We start from the raw sequence: 22,162 nt of genomic DNA, 5'->3' as shown, positions 1-22,162 counted from the left end.
TTATTTACTTTCTACCTCTACAGCTTCCTGTGACAGTAAGTTCCAGAAATTCCTTTATTTGTTTTAAACTAATCTCCCTGTTTCAGGAATTGCCTGAAATTCTAGTAGTGCAGGAACAAGCACCGAAATGCAGTTCTGCAGTCACGATTCTTTAACTTATGTCATAATGCCTCCTTCAGCCTGCTCTCTAAAACAGATGATTCCTAAGCCTTTCTAGTGTCATGAGCAGGCAGTAACTCAAGATGACTGATCATTTTAGTTGCCCTTTAACTTCCCTACAGACCTTTTTTACACTCTCTACATCCAAGGTTTTGTACTAGCACTACAAAACATTTTCTTTTGTTTCTAATACACTTCCTATTGAAGTCCAACATTGTCTTGTCTGTTTTCACTGCTGCTGCATTCTAAGCAATGACACCCCACCAAGTGACATTCAAATGAACCCTGGCTGTTTTTACCTCTTTGGTTTTGCAAGAATCGCAAATCTGGTCACATCTGTAAAAAAAGCTAGGTCTGGTAAACCCACATGTTTTGCTTTTAATTCTCAAATTCAGGTCATATTGTCTATATGACTGCAGCTTCAACCCAGTTTTCACTACAGCATGTGGTCTTTAAAAGGATAACATTATTTGACCAAAATGTTTGTTATCATTACCAATTCAAAAGCAACCTGAGTCAAGAACAGAATCTTAACAATAATAACGTTTGAATTTATGTACCTTCTTGTATCTAAAGAATTCAGCATTTTAAAGACAAACTATCTGTCCTACTGGTCAGCATATGAAAAGATTTTAATTTTATATACTCTTAAAAGGTTAACAGTGTACTTTCACAAATTCAGAAGAGCTGAAAAATGGCTAACAGTCAGATCGTTGAACCTCAGAATAAACTTTCTTACCTGATGCTGACTGCCTCATCAAGCCAGGCGTGAAGGAAAAACAGTAAAGAGAAATTTAGCAGTTTTAGTACAATTCACAAGTTCTTCCATTTTAAAATCATACAGCAGCTTTTGAAGCATGCTAATCAGTTGCCAGCAAGTTACATTTCTAAGCCCCTTGGTTTTTTAACTAGAGAACATGAGTCATATTTCCAACTGAGACTTTATTAAAGAGACTTCTGCTGAAGCTCTGGGAGACATTTTTATGTTGTAACCTGTGATTTATTTATTTTTTTTAAGCAAGGAATTCAGTGGTGCAAAGAAGTCAAACTGTTACTTTTTGATCTCTCCAAAAGGCTTCACTGACTAATTCTTGAAGTTTACTCAATTCTGAAGTAGTAAACAAGAGTTTTAACAAAGCTACCAATAAATATTCAACTTACTGACACTAGGATAAGCAAGCAATACACAAGTGAGATCAAAATAGCATACAAGTATGAACACTGCCTTGGGTGAATGAAATTGGTTTTGGCAGAAGGCAGGATGTTAATTTTTTATTTAAAGAATAAAGATGGTGAATTCCCAGTGCTTCTTTTAGAGAAATCTAAAAAAATCAGAGGTCCCTCTGTCTCTACTTTAGTAACAGTAGGAAGTTTTAGTAAGATTCCCTGCTTGAAAACCATACACGATTCAAAAGAAAACCAGAAGGTTGCTGAAAGTATGATTCAGCCACATTTAGCTGAAGAGAAACAAGTCATAAGCTTTTTCAAATATCTGTCTTGTAATTCATATAATTACAAACCAGTTAAAAATATCATTTATGATCTACTAAATTATAATCACATTTAATATGAATAAAACCAGTCTATTTGAAGTTCTTAAAAATTCCACAGCATCCACAGCTGATTCCTACTTACTACTGACCCTCTCCATTGTGACGAGATCACTCTAGTTTAAGGCATATATTAATACAACATCACTTCTTTAAAATAAAGCTCTCAGTAATTTCTTTTGCAAAAATGCTTATCTCAGAAAAAGCAATTGCAGCATCTCAGACTGAATTAATAGAAAACACACTGTCATCTGGAAGACAATGTATCAGGCCAAGCAAATATGTCTAGTAAGTCATATATTATATTATCAAATATTACATCCAGAAGCATTTCTGCACATGCACACAAAAAGAATGAAGGTTAAGGTTGCAGGCCTTTTCATACTACTTTTTCCACTTTCATGAATATAAGTGACTCCTTGTATGTCTTAAGCTTTCTGAAGCCCATTTTTAAATATACAATTGTACTTCAACAGTGAGCCACATTCATACTGAAACCATCGCAACATGAACACTGCACAAATGGAGACATCATGAGCTAAATGAACAGTTGCAGAAACTAATATTAGCAATCCATCATCTAACATAATTCTTAACAAGTTTAATGGCTCTAGAGTTACAATGCAAATGGGGTTTCTCAAGTTCTCCAGCAGAATTAGCTTCTGTATATGAAAGGGACTGCTACACATGCATTGTGACAGAACTATATCAGAGCCATTGCTTATTGATCTCTGAAAAGTCTGAGGTTTAAAAAAAGCCTAAGTATGGTTTCATATATTCTGCATCAAAGTTTAACCCAAAACCCAACATTAAAGACATTCTTAATTTTCCTCAAGAATAAGAGATTTTACCCAAACGTGAGGATCATATGCAAAAGACAGAGGATAGTCTTTTGAGAGCTTCCTGATGACTTGTATAGCTCTCAAGATTATGTGTAAAATGTCAGCAAGACACAGTGCATATGGCAACATTTTTTGTTTAGAAACAGTGAAGCATTCTCTAGCAAATTTAACAAGAAATTTGGAAAAGGTCTGTGAAATTAGAAACGTGTTATAATTGTATTAAACAAAGCTCAAAGTTGCAGCTTTTATTTCAGTGTCAGTCAATTTCCTGTTTCATTCCAGTGAACATTAAGGGTGTTTTTTTCTAAAGCCATAGCTATAAATGCAGGCATAATTAGGATTACTTTGTAAATAACAGCCATGAGCAATGCCAGACAAGGGTCATTCTTGGAGCTGATTATTCAAGAAGCCCAAACCAACCAGACACTGAACCCAGGAACTCTTCTTTGCCCCACTTGCTTTTGTTACCTGATCACTGTTGTCCCTCCAGAGGAGGAGGCCCAAATATCATGGACTCCCTGTTGGAAAGATGATAGCTGAGAGGAACAGTATGGGCTTCCCTTCTCTGAAAAGCTGCAGAGATGGCCACCCCCTATCTCTTACCAAAACCATTTGTATTCTCCAATGCCATATATACCTCTAGAGATTTAAAATCTGAATTAGGATAAATTTTGTAGACCTCAAAAGACATGTAAGGAATATGTAAAAAGAAAAAAAAAGGGGGGGGGATTACAATGAGCATCTTTCCTTTCCTTGTGAAGCAGATATGGAAAAGATCTGCAACAGTCAGAGATATCCTCAGCAGAGAAATTCAGAAAATAGGTTACATCTCATTTGTAAGTTTCACAGGGTTGTCTTTGTTTGTTTGTTTTTAAATTTAAATTATTAAAATTCTTCCAGGACAACTTTGAATCTTCTCAGATTTCCTAAAAAAGTCAGCTTAAGATCTAATTTTGTAATTGATACAATAGACAATAATATTCTCAAATAGGAAGTTTTACTATGCTGCTGTCTTTACTGCTGCTTTCTGCAAGATTCAATGTCATGTCAAAATTCAGAAAATCCCAGCAAATTAGCTAGATTTTGTTGAAATAAAGTGGGTTGTCAGAGACATAAGGAAGAAAGCGAATACATTTAAAAGTGCATTCAAAAACTCAGGAAAAAATATTTCAGGGAAGTTTTACTACAATACTAATGAGGATAAAAATACTTTCCCTCCTTGTAGTTCACTTAAACTACAAATAGTGAAGTTAGCCTGAAGTGTTCGGGGTGGAGGATGGACATAAATTTGGGGTTGAGTAGATTGGGGTCACCATTACATAGCCTTATGATTTGTCTTGGCTTTTGTTTCTCCTCCACCCCCAGAAGCGATGTTCGTAAAGCAGCACTCAAGATTCTAATCAGAGTCTCATTTAACATATCAGACTAGTTAAGCAAAATAGAGCAAACAAACTGCTCTCTAAAAAACCATCCAGTGCATTATGTATTGTGACTTCAGAAAGCAGGAAATGTCTTGATTGTGCTTACAAATAACACACAGTGAGAGCATTTCAAAAGCTGTTTGCAAAATTGCTTCCTTTGGTTAGTAGTTAATAAATCTGTATTACACGTTTCATTTGCCATGGAGGCTTACTTATTTTAAGACATAGTTTTGTCTTTGATACCCTTTAAATGTGGAAATTAATTTCCTTATCTAAAAATTTTCATTCAGCAGAAGTTTCAGTCAGATAAACAAAATGCTGATTTTTAGGGAGTCTGGCAATGAACTTTGAAATGAAGTTGTTAGCCAATCCCTGTAGGATCCCCATAGGAAGAGCCAAGTTGCACTCCTACGTGTCTGAACTTCTTGATCTGCACTATCTCAAAACAGCACAACTCTTTCTGGAGTTCATAAATTGAATTCGATCTGATATAGTTGCAGTCTGACTTATACACTTGTTACAGCAAATGCAGCAAAGCACCTTGAAACTGAACCCCAAATTTAAGTCAACAGGCAACAGCAGAACATGATCAGAAGTCAGAGCAAGTATTAAACTCCAGGTCTGATAGGCCTTTTGTGGGCTCAAAGAAGAACAGCAGTGAATGATAATACTATATGTGTGAACAGACCTAGACTGCTTTTTTTCGGTTGTACCAAAATGGTTGCTGTACTTTAAAGATAAAAACCTCAAGAGTCTCTGGACTGAGATTTTTAGATTTCTTTTGTCATCTATATCAGGACTGAAAGCAAGAGTCATGAGGTACTACAACATTAGATGAATCTGCCCCATGCATCATTAACTCTTTGGAATCCAAGCTCATGTTTGTGATCAACTACTGTTTAAGGGAATAATTACTTTGTTTTTGAAACTCATACTTTTAAAAGAATGACCCAGCGGAATAGAACTGGTATACAACCTGTAATATTTATCTCAAATGAACTTCACTGAGCATATCACTAGACAGAGTTTGAACTATTGCAGCATGTGTCATAAGTGAAAAGCAAAGAGCTGCAAGAAATTTCCAAACTGAGTCATCTCAGGCTTCTGGGCTATTTAATAGCACTTAAATATTTGGTCTCTCTTTTTAACTGCCAGCTTCTTTAAGTTATATTCAGTCTCATAGTAGTATAAAATGCTTTACAAAATCCCTGTGGATGTCAGAAAGTTTAAGTCAAATCTAGGAAATAGTTGTAATGCGGTAAAAGAAAGCCCATCTCCTGTTGTCCTGCTATTTATTTCATATTGCTCTGAATGTACTCTTACAGTTCCTGACTTAAGTTTTTATAAAAAGTGTCTTTTCAACATTATCAGTTAAAAAGCACTTGAGCCAAAAGGAAACATGATGTTAAATGCATGTTGCGTATCAGTTTTACCATAGACGTGTCTGCTGTATTGTAAACGTGACAAAGATTAAAACTAGCAACAAGTGCTCAGACCAGAAGGTTTCCAGTGAATCAGAACAGGAAACCAATAAAGAGATCAATGGGAGGTCATGACTTTTTGATCACTGCATATAAGGCTGAAGAATCTGGTTTTGATCTAGTGCTGTGTAATCAAATTAAACTTTGAAGCTCTGTATCAAATATGCAATTGAAATAGCAACAGTGCTAAGGAAGTACCCAACTTTCAAGCTTTTTTCAAAAGAAATCAGTCTTTGGTAGCCATAAGCCAGATTTTATATACTGAGGGAATTTTTCTAAGATCTGACATTTTTTTTGCTGTGAGACTGCATGCAATTCCAAAAAAAGTTCTAAGCTGAGTTAGCCCTGGGAAGTTCCTATAAATACCTACTTGGTAAATAGAAGGCAAGTTCCCAGCAACTCTTCCTACAAGAAGTTCTAATGAAAGTGTTTATTTGGAGTGAGGACATGGTATCAAAAATATGTTAAAACAGCAGCATGATCACACTGAATATAATGCAATTATTATATTCAAGGAACTACCTAAATCTCAATGCTCCTTCTCCCTAGAGCACGCATTTACAAATACAAAAAGTTACTGAAACCTCAAGCATTAACTAGAATGTACTGGCTGATATAGAGACTGAAAATGTACACATTCTAGGCAACAGTTACAGGAAATGATCATTTTGCACTTTTACTCTGTCCTTTTAAAGCAGGAGCTCAACTCAGCATTTTTAAATGGACTAAGTAACATTTAGTTTTGCCTCCGACTGCAGAAATTACTTCCATCAGCGCTGGTTGCCATTCTGAGACTTATAAAAAGACTTCAGGAGAGGTTTCCACCACATTTCCACTGTTTGCCCGACTTACATTCAGATGAATTTACAGAGACATATTATAAGCTAATACATAGCATTCCTCTCCTAAGTTTGTTTCACAGATGGCACTTATGTATGGCTGCTAACATAATTTTATTTATTTATTTTTTTAAGGAACATCTACTCAGATAAATTCAAACCAATAGAACCTCAATTTCTCCAATCTTCAATCCCAAAACTTGATTTACAGGCAGAGACACAGGAGAGACCCTGACATATCTACTACAGCGGATGGGTCACGCAGCTTCAACAGTCAAGAGATAAGCATTATTGCTATGATCATGAAATAACTTTATCTACAATCACTTCTCTTGCTTTGACAATCCAGACAAACTCCGAACAGGTACTTTAAGTATAGCTAGCTACGTTAATCTCTAATGCTGCAATCAGGGACTACTATGTTGTGCAGCAAGACAAGTCTAGGGCTTTGACACAGTAGGACAGAGTCAGAAAAAAAGGGGAAAATGTTTGCAAAGAGAACAATCACCAATTTTCATGTATTTCATCACGGAATCTAATCTGTCAGTAGTGGCAGTGAAACAGTTAAACTTTATACCGAAAACTTTCGCCCTCATCGATGTGAACAAAGTCATACCTCCGTTTAAGGGCTGACTGCATCAATATCCTGGTTACACTGTTCACATTTAGAGGTTTCCTTCACTCCATTGACAAATGGAAGATATTTTGTTAATGGTGGTGTTACTGGGGGAAGGGAGAGGAATTGACCTTACCTGATACAAAGATGGAGGTTTTAACCAAAGGTCTGTGGAACAGAATACCATCATTATGGAATCAATCCTACCTTTTTGAGCAAGTTAATAACACGTCTGTGTTCATTACAATATGAATTCCCATTCAAAATTAACTGAATTAAACAACTGATGTTCATAAAATATACAGGGATTCCACTGTGCAATAACACTTCTGCCTGCATTAACAGCTTAGTTAAGCCAGACAGTTTCCAAAGCTAGTTGTTTTATTAAGGGCAGGGTAAATAAACTGGAGAAAATTACTGGAGAATTAAGACTCCCAATCTATTCAGTCTTACACATCTGTAACAATCTTGGTATTATCAAGCCAGTATAACAACTCTGACTCTCAATTACAAGCAGAGTTAAAGGAATAAAGCAGTTCACTTTTCTAAAGCATAAAGTATATATTTCACTATCCTATGCAGACAAAGCTGCTAAATGAGATTGGGTGTTTGCAAACCACATGACCTCACAAATGCTATCTTATCATATCACAGGTTCCTCAGACTGACCACAACCACTTAAATCAGACTCTGGCAGCACAGAGGCTCTGCAACTTTGACACATGCTAGTAAAGCAACTACATTTTTAGCTGCCCAGCAGCCTTGCAAGAACTTTACTTGTGGGGAGGGAAAATCTGAAGGTCTCTTGTCCAACTGTGCTTGCAAGATATGGTAAAAGAAAAGCACATGATTTATTGTGCTATAAACTTCCACCACAACTTGAAATGCTTGCTTTGTAAATCTGAGGGCTAACATATTTCCTTTGAGGGACAACATTTCTTATCAAGTAAGAAAACATTTATAGAAAGCCACATATTTTGCAAGCATTTGTCTAGTGAAACAAACTATTAGGTGTTAATGGGATTCTAGTCACTATGGAAAGAAGTGCTTTGCAAGTATTAACTACAGTACTTTTAACAAACAAGTTTTAGTGAGAACAGTGAAGTGAAAACCATGTAAAAATTGACTGAAATAACTCCCACAAAGCTTAGCTGGTTTTATAAAAGCAAGTGAGTAAAATTACACTTGACAAGAGACAAATATATATCTGCCTGTACTACATGGAAAGCAAATAGTATATTCCAACCAGAAAAAAGGGGGGAAAATAAGTTAGCAAAAGACTGAGTGAAAGAGCACTATATCCAATTATAAATTTTACCAAAAGAGTATTAAGACTTTTTGGACTTGCTCTTCTCTCCTTAGCTCTGATCAAAGGATTCTAAATGCTGATAAATCTGATCTCTCATTCTCATTTGCCCATGGGATCTGATGCACTTCTATTACCCTATAAATACATCTTCAGAGAAGAACTTTAAAAAACATTCTATTAGGTTGAACTTCAACTAAAATTGAGCTCCCCAGCTAATCCTTCTGTCTCCACCATGCAAAGCTACATACAAATAATTCATAGCTTTAAGTTACTTAAAAATATGCCCACACTACAGTCATGACTGCAACAGAGTATAGGCACATCCAAAACAAGTAGCTTGCCGCCAGCAGTCCAACTCCAGCAGGATGAAGCTCAAAGTTATTTACCCTGCTTCTGAATGTAGTCTAGTGGTGCTTCAGTAAGAGAATGTTTGATTTGGTAAGCACTGAATCTGACTCAAGGGAAGAGAAAAGGAATTATGCTTCCTGCTGGTATCCCATCATCAAGCCCAGATACTACTATTGCGAGAGAAATCAGGAGCTAGGAATGCTGCTAGAAGCTACCAACCCATCTTGTGCAACACCAGTGGGTCACAAGTAGCACCATAATTTTGTGCTCATCTATGGCAATGCATGACTCACCAGTCAGCTGTTCGTAAACACATTCTCTCATCTCCTCAGAGAACAACCTGGACCAAACTGCGCTGGAGACCAGGACCTCTCACTGGTCCACACTGATTTCAGATTACTAGCTAATAATTAAAAAAAAAACCAAGGAGGAAATAATTTGGCAGCTTTTAAACACAGCTTAAATATCATACACTTGTATGGTAGGTAAGACTGAAGGAACAGTTAACATGATTTAAACCTTCCTCCTGTACTATAAGTACAATGTACTATAGTGCACTGAATTTCATTTAGGTGTTGTATGGTGTGGCCTATATAGGTGGGCTTTGCGGGTTTTTTAATCCTTCACACTGATGGCTACAGTTTACTTTCCTTTCTCCATTTAGTTTCAGTAGTGAAAGCCTAGAAAGCTAACCCAAGTTGCAAAACTCAGCCATATTACCAATTACTCCTTTGGTCACAGCTTATGCATTATTTATCCTCAAAGTAGTTACTTAAAGTGTCTTAAATCTTATTTACACAAGCAAAAGCCTTTAAAAGCATAGTATTTAATCTCCAACTTTTATATCTCTTTTCATTAAGCCAATCTTACAATGTTAGCTCACCAGGAGCAAGATCAGACCATGAGATAGCACCTGTATCAGAATCTTACTGACTGCATTAGGTTTTTAAAACATAATATCAGATCCATTCCTAGATAAACTATATGTATGTGTGATGAATTGTAGACTAGTGGTCACTGCTTCTTTGAAGAGCCATCAAGTTTTCAGACACCGAAAATGGGAAAGACTTCAAGAAATCCCCCCTTTTTTTCACTGTCATAATGCAAAAATACCCACCAGGCTTTTAATTAAATGTTCTATTATAAAGCCTTTTTAAAGCCTCAGAAAATTATTTCTGTGGAATAACAATAATGCTTCAGTCACCTGTCATCATCTTTTCATCAGCAGTGCTGAGACTCTGTTAACATGGGCAGTTTGCAGAAGGCTTTCTGAGTGTTGTAACAGTGTGCCATGTCAACATCAGGATTTTGTTTTTCATTCAAATACCAAACAAACATGCATGAGATTTGTATATTAGAAAACAATCTCATCCTTGCTTTCCCTCAAAATATTTCAAGCAATTATTTAAGAGTATAGAGAATCACAGAATAGTTAGGGTTGGAAAGGACCTTAAGATCATCTAGTTCCAACACCCCTGCCATGGACAGGGAAACCTCACACTAAACCATCTCACCCAAGGCTCTGCCCAACCTGGTCTTGAACACCAACAGGGATGGAGCATTCACAACTTCCTTGCACAACCCATTCCAGTGCCTCACCACCCTCACAGTAAAGAACTTCCTCCTTATATCCAATCTAAACTTCCCCTGTTTAAGTTTTAACTTGTCACCCCTTGTCCTATCACCACAGTCCCTAATGAAGAGTCCATCCCTAGCACCCTTATAGGCCCCCTCCAGATACTGGAAGGCTGCTCACTACAGAGGAAAAGCTAGGAGAAAACTAGTGCTGTATTCTGTCTCTGCTAGCATTATAAAGAATATTACATCATAAAACCCAAAAAACCTAAAACAAAAGGCATCACTAAGCTCTAAGTATTCTTCAACCGCTTCCGAGTTTAAAAAAACTCCACAATTACTGGATCCCTTGAGTACTGGAAAAGGTTAAAAATGGATTTTAAAAAGTTGCCTTCAACATCTGCATTCCTGCTTTCTAAGGAAAAAGTGCATGCTAAGTGAAGAAAGCACTATGTTTCTGTACATTGCTGCTCCCTTTCATAAAGCTGTCCCCTAATGCAGGTGGCCAATACAGAGCAAAATCATAGCCTCATGGAATAATGCTCCACAATCACAAATTGAACAGGCTGCTTGGTTTTGAGGCCTTGCACAGGTATCAGGTGCAATTCAGTTTTTAATATGAAAATTGTCAGAAGATTAAAACAAACCTACATTTGTATAAATAAGAAACCAAAATCTAACCACAAAACAAACTCATTAAAGCATTCCAAGAGACAAAACTCGGCGAACAGTATGACCAACTTTACAGAGTTTCACATGAAATACAATTTAAACTTAAACACTTCAGTACTAAATCACAAAGTCTGTAAGACTGGAAACCACTTGCTTTTGTCTCCAAAGGTGTCTTGTGGTCTGCCAGCGTAACTTGTGGGTAAGCACGTCAATTCTAATCTTTTGTGCCACTCCTGTAATCTAGGTAACACATACAAGCCTTGCAACATCCAACAGGAAGCAGAGACAGCTGCTGTGTAATATATATATATAAAGTGACTGTGTACAGAGGGGTAGTGCATGAAATGCAGAACTTGAGCAGTTTATAAATCATTTAATTCCATTCAGTTTTGAATTCAAAGTAGGGTGCAACAAACTACAAAGAACCTCCTCTTTTTTTCTTTTTTTTTTCTCTAGTATGTGATTTATGCTGCAATAAGTAACAACTAGTTCAAGATTTATCCTAGTTTTTCTTAAACCTTCAACTTTACTTAACTGAAACTTGTAACAGTCCAAACCTGCTACATACAGTAACTGCTTTGCTTCAGTACTACCTACTGAAGTGGGATACTTTCTTGAATAGTAATGTTTCACAAAAGTTGCTTTCACTTGACATTTCAGTGTCTAATCAAAGAAAACTTTCCTGAGGTACTAGCACTTACTTTGCAGCCTGAGAGCATGTATCCCATGGTACAAATATTTCAAAGCCTGTGTAGTCGTGCCATTTATGTTACATCAGTTAAAGCACATTAACTGCAAAGTCAAGTGTCAGAGTATAGTGCTCACCAGACCTTCTTTCTGTTCTCCAAAGACAGGGCAACAAAGTTTATGTACCTATTTACAGGAGACAGAGGCAACAGCCTGTCAGGGCTTCACAACAAAAAAGCCTGTAGGTTAAAAACCTACTAAGCTAAAATTCAAGAATGCTGTAAAGAGCTTAATGGCAGGGAAGTGGAGGAAGAAAGGAAATGCTAAGTGGAAAGATTTCAATTAATGAAAAGAAAAAATGGCAATGGGATATGAATTTCTGAAAAGGCAAGCACAATGTCTAAGTCTAGTGCCTATTAAAAGCTCTGAAAGAAGTTTACATTTTGACTTCCTGTTTGTGACAGTCTTCAGAATTTCAGGTTTTCACACTAGTTTCAGCCTTCAACAATAAAGCCATAAGGCACAAGCATGTAACAACTTTGTGCCCCATAAAGCAACTCAGCCAAAACAAGGAGAGGAAGTGCAGCACTAATTTGACTCTTCACAGGATCAGCTACTGGCTAACTAGAAATACAGTAGTCTCTGCTGAGTGTCCTTTCAGCACCAGCTGTTCTTCAAATAATGCTAGGTTGTGCAAAAGATTAAAGGATCTTTGTAAGTAACTTTCAAGGCAATGAACGTAAAAACAACTGGTATGTACACTAAAGTTAAAATTGCAAGTTAATAATAATTGACCTGCATGTAAGGGAACGCTGAGTGAAGTTACAGCAGCATTGAGGAATTTAAGTATGAATCCAACATTTCACATAGTAATATAAATTATGTTCACTATTTTATTATAACCCATCCTTGGTTACTCGAGTTTGTGCAAAGGAAAAGATGCATATGAGTAGATCTAAGACGGCCTGCATAGATGAAAAGTCCACAACACAAGACTTGTCACAATGTTTTTAAAGCTCCAGAAGTGTTAATCAAATACAAGTTAAAGACCTACTGTGAAGTAGTCAATATATACCATTCATCTTACTATGCTACCAAAATCCACTGGTTAGGTATAAGAGGAATCAGGCAGATATCTTGTTAAGAACAAACCAAAAATCCAATATAGTAATTCTATTTCTAGTTATTTTAACTCATTTGAAAGGTAAGAAAAAAAGTATAATTTTTTCCAAAACACCCTATCATTTTATGACCTTTTTTCTATTTCATTTACCTTGTATATTTGATAGCAATGTACCTCATTGCTTCAGTTTTGGACACTATAGTATCAATTTCCAGTATGTGCAGTTTTACCCAATAACAGGAACACAAACTTGAATTTACTAAATATAAGTCTTCTTATAATATTATTTGAAAACTGACTGTACAATTACTATTCCTAGAAGAATAGTAAAAGCAGCTGAAATTTATCCTTTAGGCTGCAAGCTGCACCATATTTAAACAGCAAGCAAAATTTTGAGCTCAGAAAAGCACAAAATTACTCAATGGACTCAGATTACAACAAAGGGCAACTGGGTGGAAGTTTTTGAAAAGTATAAACAGGACATTAAAAATTAACATTAATAATATGAAATTATATGCAGAGTTCTGATATGCAGCTGATTTAGGTTACCACACTGGAACAACTGAGAGAAGTATCTGAAATCTGAAGTTCAAACTTATCTCCACCACAAAGCCCAGAGGTGTCACAGCAGCAGCCTACTGCACCTATTCCATAGTAACACCCCCAACACCACCCTCTTACAGTGGAGAGAATTCAGTTTTAGATCCTGGACAGTAACAATGACCTTCTTTGCCATTCTCGTGTTCTTTACTGGTGTCCTAGGTTTGCCCTGTCCCTGGCTACTAACCCGGCTAGCAAAAACTGATGGAACAGTAGACCTTTCACTGGAACTCTGTGATTAGGATGGATTATGCTGTTGCCACATCTTGGTACCATCACAATCTGATATATCACAGGATAGAATTCAAGTATCTAGCACATCCTGCATGTTATACAGGAACACATGCATTCAGATTCCTGGCCAAAGACATGAAATAGCATGTATTAGAAGGCCAGAATATGGATTTATCTGCAGTTGCTTATATTAAGCATAGGATTTGCTCATTATTTTGTTCCGCTCTTTGGATGGAGAACCTACAACAATTCTGATGTAAAGTTCTGTAAAAATGTACTACTGGAGAGAAAAAAAATTTCAATATGCAGAATCAATATTGATGGCCATGCCAAGACACTTAATCTTGTTCCACACACAGCCACCCCACTCCTACATTAAACTATAACTTTTGCATCAATTTATGTCCAAAATTCCACAATAGCAATATTTTAGATGGTAATAATGCAGTCACCAAGAAGTCTGTTGCTTTACCAGTGCCTTTTACATGTTAACCAGTTGGGAGGTTGTGGTCAGCATGTCACATATACCATCACCCTATCTTCAGGAAGATGGATTTGCAAATTTGTAACGGTCCTTTTAGCTTTTGCAGAAGTAGAATCAAAAAGCAGCTAGTCCAAAACCAAAGAACATGGTCATTAATGGATCTACACATGAAGACAGTTCAGTGCATATCTAAAAAAGTTGATCATATAAATTGATATTTAACTATTTAGACTAATCCTGACATTTAGCAGTTGAGGGAAAACATTTTGACTCTTCCTATTGCAATTTTATTCAGATTTTCCTGTTTCGCGAACCACCGCAAAGTTCTTTACTTAGCAGCTATGTTAATCCCAGACTTTACTATTATTTATTAGCACAAACTTACTTGTAAATACTATATACATTTCAGACTTAACCTTACACTATCTTAAAATCAGCCCCCCAGTAATGCTCAAAATAAAGGATTGTGCATGAAGTACTAATTTCCCTCCCAAGTTTACCAACTGGACAAATAGCTGTAGGGAAATAACTGTAGGGAAAAATAAACAAATGTTATTAGCAAATGAAGACTTTCAGGCTCTAGGAAATTCCATGTAAGGAAGCATTTAGAAATGCTGCTAAGGTAGAACGTGCCTACTACATACAGTTTCTTTCTACCGTTTTTATCTATCCTAGAATGAGATGCTTTGTTCCTATAGTGTTTACCCAGTTTGGAAATTTAAAATTGAGCCTCAACAAAGCACACATCAGGAAGAGGAATGCTCATCTCCATGGAATTACTCCAACTCTGCTACTGTCCAAATTCATATTCTCTCTAGCTACTATTTGCTTTCAATCAACTTGAAATGCTAATAAGGATTTGTTTAGACTTCACAGTTTAGGAATCCGTAATATTAATCAGATTTACCATTGTTCTGTGACCTAAGGTACCTCATCTTTGTTCCAACCTGTCCACATTAACTCACACACAGTAAAAACAGACACAATCATATGCCTTCATGACAAGTGAGTTGCTCAGCCAGACATATGACAAATGCTTGTTTAGAGAAAATTATGCCACAGCTTTCCAACAGTAATTCTACTTTTTCTTGAAACCAGTGGTTTTTTTTACCTTTTAAGCCTACTCTGAGCAGAGGAAAAAGTCAGCACAGTGCCTTATCTATTCATAATACAAAATATCTGGCTTTCTGGGAACTCTACAAGCAACTTTCTTACAAAGAACAAAGCAAGCTAGTTATAGTCCTTTAACGGAAAAAGCTAGGTTATTGAGTTTTTAAATCTGTTCTTAAGTGAGCTTAATGATTGGTAAAGGTGCTGGACTAACAGCTCTAGAGACTACCCTCAATCTATAGCACAAACAACAGTCCAGGATCCTCCACTATAACTCCCAAGGGATTGATACTAAAAGGTTGAATCCACCAAAACTATTATGAAAACACTACTTAAGCTTAAATAATGAAAGGATATGTTTAATAAAAGCAAAAAGGCAACAACAAATAACTAGGTTGTATTGCTCTAGTTTACTATGGTTTTAAGCAACACTATCAGAGTTGTGCATTAAAAGGCATATGGAAACAGAAGCAGACTACAATGCAAAGATGACTGGGCATTTTGCACACAGTGTAGTGTTAGGTAAAGACATTTCATCACAATGCAGGATGAACTGAAATGAGCACAGCAGTTACATAAGCCATTTTGGTTTCAGGACCACCTGATCTTTTTAACTAACAAAGTTATTACAACTATCAGAGCAAGGAAGTTTGATGACAGAAATTTCATAGGTTGAAGGTTTTGGCAGTTTAAAGCTTCAAAATCTGTTAACTGATATTAGGCAAGCATCCTTTTTCTTTTTAAGCAATCTCAGTATAATGCCAACGTAAAGTTCATCCTCGCAAGAGCAAGAACTGAAAAAAAAAATTGACACATGGACTCTTCTGCTTGCATAAACACAGTTTAGTTTCTAAGTAAATTAGCCTTAAAAGTTGTATCAAAAGACATAAAGGGACTTATTTCCATGCACACAGCTCCAGATGCAGCAAATGCTATACAGTGAAATTCAATCAACTCATGAAATTAAGGAAATCCCAAGACGGAACATAAATTCTGGTTTTGTTTCATGTCAAATCACGTAATTAAGCAATTTTTTGTTGTCTTACATCCCAGAGTCAGGGCAGGATTCATGAATGAGTTAGTTTTATTGTATTCATTTAACATAATGTACATTGGCAAAACCAGATACGGAAGCTGTAATAACTATTAGATAAGCAAAACCTGCTACAAATGAAAGATAGGACAAAAGTTGCAAGTGATCAGAGACAGTAGTATTTTATCACTTACCTCATGGTGCAGCTCAGCTATCTGATCTTTCAGCTCTCTGATGTACTGGTTAGAATCAGATTTATTAAGCTGCCCTTGAATTTTTCCTTCTTCTCTCTGTTTTGGTAAAAACAAAAAAAACAAAAAAAACCCCAACAACAATAGCGTATCAAAAAATATTACTTTAACTGTCTACATATTTTGTCATGAACAGAAGCTATTCCCAGAAACTATCCAGTATTTTTCATCTGGCTGAAGTTACAGCAGGTTCTTGAATTCTAGCTTAGACCAAGCTGACCTTCTCAATACTAACCTTAGTACAGGCAGGATTTCATGGAAGAGCATGAAGAATAACGAAGCTTCACAAGTGGAATTCAGATCCAATGTACATGAGGTTGCATAAGCAATTTAGTAAAGCATTCCTACAGAATGCTATCAATATATGGAATATATCCTACTGTGCATTATTTTCGCTACCGTAGTTTTCTTTTAATAACAAGGAATTTCCTTTGTCTCCAAGTGACAAGTAAACATGTTCTTTCATTGCACAGTAGGACATGCACTGGGAAACACTACAAAGGACAAGCTTTCTTCTCCCCTAAAGATGTTGTAACATATAAGACACTCCTAAAAGAGTTCCAGGGAGCATAAGTGAAGATGGGTACGTCCTCCAGCACCAATGCTGTAAGAGTTATAGAGAAAACCTGGCAAGTAAAAAAAGCCAGAGATGAAAAGGAATGCAAGATTTCCCTCACTTGTCAACCAGATGCAGCTCCTAAGTTTCAAGATGTCTAAGTAGGTGTCATCTGCAGTTGAATGTCTGCAACACTAGCATTCAGCTTGTCTTTAAAGGAAATCCTAATTTGACTGACTCAAATCAGTAGATCTGAGATAAATAAGTATCCTTGATAGAGGAGACAGGCAGCTTGCTACTAGTAAGTTAAGAGCAGTGTTGCTGTTTTTTTTCCAGTTGATGACATAAAACACTTGGATTTTGTGTAAATCATATACAACCAATATATTACAGAAATACAAATACAATGGGCATATCTGATTTTTCTACCTGTAGCTCATTTTGCCGAAGTTCTACTTACAGAAGCAAACAGTTAATTTCAACAACAGGCAAGCTCAAAGTCATTTGCAAATAGAATTTAAGTTCCTTTTAGAATGAAAGGTATTGATTTTTCCTCAAAACACAAGACAAAAAGCTTTAATGGAGAGGTTCTTTTCAAACATCCCTCTGAAATATCAGCACCACAACAGAACATGTACCAGGACATTAAGGAGGACGGACAACAGACCACCTTCCAAACTCTTTGCTACATGAAGAGATAAACCTTGAGCACTGTCAGTGTTGGCAATCTCAAAGCAATTTCTCTAATTTCAAGCTATTTTTTTCTTGCAGCAAGGTATGCATTACAATATTACTTTAAAACTTTGTCATATTCATACTAATTCACAGAACCTGCAACACAGAGGCACAAGATCCTTTAATGCATAATTCCATACTGAGCCTAGTTTCCAAGGCTCGAATTCACACCCACACAAATTAACATTACTAATTGGAGTGAGCGGGTGGCTGCGTGGTTCTGGGCTGCTGGCTGGGCTTAAATCATGACACTGTTCCTGTCCTAAACAGGTAAAACACACACAACGCCCCCCTCTGTTACCTCTTTACAACGATGACTACCGGCATTGGAGAAACCAAAATAGAAGGAACACAACCTGGAGACTAAAAATCATGCTGTTTACATCTGTAGATAGGAGAAGTTTCATTGCTGTCAGAAATTAAGATTCCAGACAATGAGAACAACCTCATCTTTTGTGATAGCAAGAATGTATAGGATAAATGCATGTCTAAGTCCTTGTTTGAAACCCTGACTTTAAATTTAAGCCTCTTGTTCTATGACTCCAGATTACTACGTAACCATACATTATAGTATCAAAAAATAAGAGTAAAGCAAGGATTTACCATAAATACAAGACAGGTGTCACAGCCCTTTTAAAATGAGAGTGTAATAAATAGCTAAGGTTACATTCAAACTGAGGACAAGAGGACATCAAACAGGCATTCCCAAGTTAAGTCAGAATAAGCTAACAGCAGAAGCAACATAATTTACTAGCTTAAGCTTGGCACTGCACAAATAGCTGGAAGCTGATACTGTAAACCATACAGAGTATACCATATTGGGAGTTACACTCTTTCATTATATTTAAGTGGGTTTGTTACTTTTTATTCCATAAATAACACTGTAAAGTTAATGCAGGTATCACAGAATAATTTGACATATATATTTCCTCTTAGAAGAACTGACTCTAGCTCCAGCCAGTTGGAGCTGAATGGAAGGCATAAGCATGGCTTGCAATATCCTCATTATTAGTGAAGGACAAGTAAGTTTCAGTTTTCCTTTCAGAACTATAGATTTTGCAGAGCTCAGAAATCCCCCAAAACACACTTAGCACGAAAAAGGAACCCTGCAAAGGCATTTTATGCAAGTGTCGTGGTAAAAAGTCATGCTATAACTTCCTCTAGAACACTAGAGGTCAGAAGCTGATGCTTCTAACTGGCTGCAATAGAAATCAGGTATTTCTAGCTAAGTAAATGAGCTATTTAAGTTCTATAAGCTACAAATTCTGTCTACAGTAGGTAAATTCAAATGATGACATAGGAAATTTTAGGATGAGGCAGAGTTGTCTTCACAGCTGCTGTTCAACTCTGAGCAAATATGAAATTCTACCTTGGCTTTTAAATAAGCCAAATTGATCACACCATTAATGTGGTTATTTAAAAACACTCATACAGGCACAGTAGCAAACCCTACAAAACATGCAGGGGTCAGACACTACAGTGTTTATATATTTTTTAATTCTTACCAAAATAATCTGATTTAGAGAATAAATAAGTAGACAGCTGAAAGTTTACATGTTTCAAATGAACCAAAGCATTTATTTTATAAAAAAGTAGTTTTACCTGTCAGGTTACCATCTTTAAGCCACCCAACATTCTTTGAAACTAAGAAGCTGTCTCATCAATACATATATTTATTTTCATACAAGTACAAAATAGTCCTATGATCGGCAAAATTGTTTCACTTTCCAGTCACATTTCATATTTTTACTAAGTTCAGATTAGTTTCTAGCTCCTTTTAACTTCTGTTAATCAAAGGCAAATTTTAATGTAATTTAGTTGTGCTAGCAACACTAGTTTTTCATGAGGGCAGTTTGTCAAATAGAAAAATTGTCAGCAGGATAAACTTGAACATGGCATTTCCTTCTAACATGACAAGCAATATGAAACAGCATTCCCTACTATCTGGCAGTATCTGTCATAAAGACATAACACTCTCTACCAAAAATTCTGTAATTCTAATTTGCTTCTCAATCTACCCTAGATTATACAGCACATTACCTATCACTGATTATAATTTCCTAGTGTTTTTAATCATAAAACCATATTACATAGATAAAATTTCTAACTCTTGAGGCTGATTTAGTAATGAAGCAACTGTCATTAATATCAGTGTTAGTATTTGTTTGGTAACATCAATTAAAATTCACCAAGAAATAGAGGGACAGGGAATTAGCTAGGTAGTAAGTGACATCAAAGTGTGACAGAAACTGGGAAGTAAATATACAACAGGTACTAAATAGAAGTAAAACAAAAAAAAAGGACCTTAGACAATAACACTCATGGATTCTTGCAGATTGCATCTTCAGTCTGCTATCTGCAGGATATGGCTGTTCCATTTATTTAGTTAGTTGATGTACTGCAGGTCACCTGAAGATAATAATCTTCCAGGAATAACTACTAGCTCTTTATCATTCATTTGGTTCTCTGGAGATGAGTGTTTTCCATTCTTCCTTGCCATATCTTCCACACTGTAATGTACCAGACAGCCCCACTAACACAAGATAAATAAAACTGCTTTCATGTAGCTTGAATTTAACTGAATGCTTCCTATTGTAGCATTCACTTTAGTAGGAACCAGGCATTTCACTCTGCATTGGTTTTATACTGTGCTTGAGAAGTTTTGTACTTCTGTTTTGTACTCAGGTCAACTGTAATAGGTCAGAAGTGAATGTTAAGACTCCACTTACAACTACAAGTCTTTAAGGAATGAACATCACACCTTTTAAAAGGAAACAGCATAAACAGTTGGTGCTCTCTCTCCATGTTTGGTTTGTTGACTATTTATTTACTTTTAACCTGATTTTATACCCATAGAATGTGGGTTCTTTGGGTTTGTTTTTTGGTTTTTTTTTGTTTGGTTGGTTTTGGTTGTTTTTTTTTTTTTTTGACAGGGAGCACTATTATAGAAAATCTGTAGTATTTAGAGAGGTCACAACAACACAGAACAGCTGATCTTTAGGCAAATAATAGTCTTTTTGAGTTTAAAGTTAACATGCAGTGAGAAAAATACAACATATCAATAAGCAAAGTGTATTTTCAGAATAGTAAAATAATGAAAGCTAGACAATTCTGTGATCTAGACATTTTGTTTAAAAACCCCTGCAGTCATATGTGAATTAACCCCTACACCCGTTTCCCTGCTTCTGCATCCTGGCCCCACTGCAGTGCCTACCTCCTCTTCCCAGAAGGGTATTTAGAAAAATAATGCCAGTTGGTGTTACACTGTAATTAAAGATCCACCATCTTGATGTTGCTGCTTTTGAAGATTAATAGCTCTTTCCAGTCTTAGGTTCTCTTCCAACAGACCAACTCTACCAGCGCTAACAGTTCAAAAACTTTCTATCAGGCAAGCAAACACCCTAGTGGTCAGGTATCACCTTCGCACAAAGGAAAGGTACCTGTTATCAGCGTAGAAAGCCAATACACAACCCCACCTCCTACCTCAGAGATGGGTATAGTGAGTGAGTAGCATGGGCAGCGAAGCAGGAAGTGAGCCCTACAGATCAAAAAACAGGTGCTAAAACAGAACTCTCTTAGGCCCTTTCAGTTTTGGAAGCTCTCACCTCTCTCATCCTGCTCTGAACTATAAAGTGACTGTACTTGCATGCATACCAAAAGTTACAAGAGCTCCTGAGAAGAAAATCTGTTCCCCCCAACTTTGCTTCTTAGCATGAGGAAAAATGCTGCCCAACAGAAAGTATCGGTTGAGATTCACAGTTGTCATCACGCTTACATCTTTCTTTGTCTGGCTTTTAAAGAGAAAAACAATTTCTCTGTACCTTCAAAAAGCAGCAGCAGCTGGTTTCAAGAAATACACCTAATGCCTACTGAGAACTGAGCATACGGAGCTCAAGCAGCATAGGACCAGGATACACACCTGACAGCACAAGAATACAGGGACAGACTGCTTCAAAGAATGATGATCTTAAATACCTGAACCATTACTGTACCGTATCCCCTAAAAATCAAGTATAGTAATCATAAAGTTTAAATAATATAAATAACCATGTCACTGGAAACCTCTTAGAACATGCTGGAGGCACTAAGCTCAACTGACATTTAAATATAAGATACAAAAGATCAGTGTAATCAAGCTTCAGTTGCAGATGTTTAATCCCAAGAGGAACACAAGCACAAAGTTTTCTGTAACACTCTTGATGATCAGATCAGAGTAGGAAAAGAGACATCAACAAGAAAATCGGCTATTTTAAATTATAAGAAAAAAATCTAGGATTATTTTCACTTTAATAACTGTGAACTTAACACAGAGAATAAAACCCAATGCTTTAGACAGCCAAAATCTAAGCATACCAGTTAGTTTCTGTTCCTCAGGTAACTGTATCATCTTTACTAAGAAAGTCTAGAGGGTTGGACATTTCCTTAACACCCTTGCTTGATCTTTTCCAACTTCAAAATATTTACTTGGTAACAATCAGCCTCAGCTTCTTTTCAGGGGAGACTTTTAAACTCTTACTCTGTGGCAAAAGACACTGCA

General features: G+C 36.4%; 1 protein-coding gene across 7 annotated transcripts in view; it reads right to left on the bottom strand.

The window, feature by feature from the left end:
- The window catches only part of EVI5 (ecotropic viral integration site 5), a 77,730-nt gene that overhangs the window by 5,424 nt on the left and 50,144 nt on the right, over nucleotides 1-22,162 (bottom strand). For all 7 annotated transcript variants that reach the window (XM_061379267.1, XM_061379270.1, XM_061379264.1 and 4 more), the window contains one exon: nucleotides 16,278-16,373. In XM_061379267.1, coding sequence (XP_061235251.1) covers nucleotides 16,278-16,373 — 96 coding nt within the window. The remainder of the gene's footprint in view (nucleotides 1-16,277; nucleotides 16,374-22,162) is intronic.

The sequence above is a fragment of the Neopsephotus bourkii genome, unplaced genomic scaffold (assembly GCF_033783945.1).
Source record: "Neopsephotus bourkii isolate Nb327-2 ecotype Australia unplaced genomic scaffold, CSIRO-AGI_Nbou_v1 NB_1768, whole genome shotgun sequence".
In the NCBI taxonomy this organism is placed as follows: Eukaryota; Metazoa; Chordata; class Aves; order Psittaciformes; family Psittacidae; genus Neopsephotus; species Neopsephotus bourkii.
This window is presented reverse-complemented; position numbering and strand designations above follow the sequence as displayed.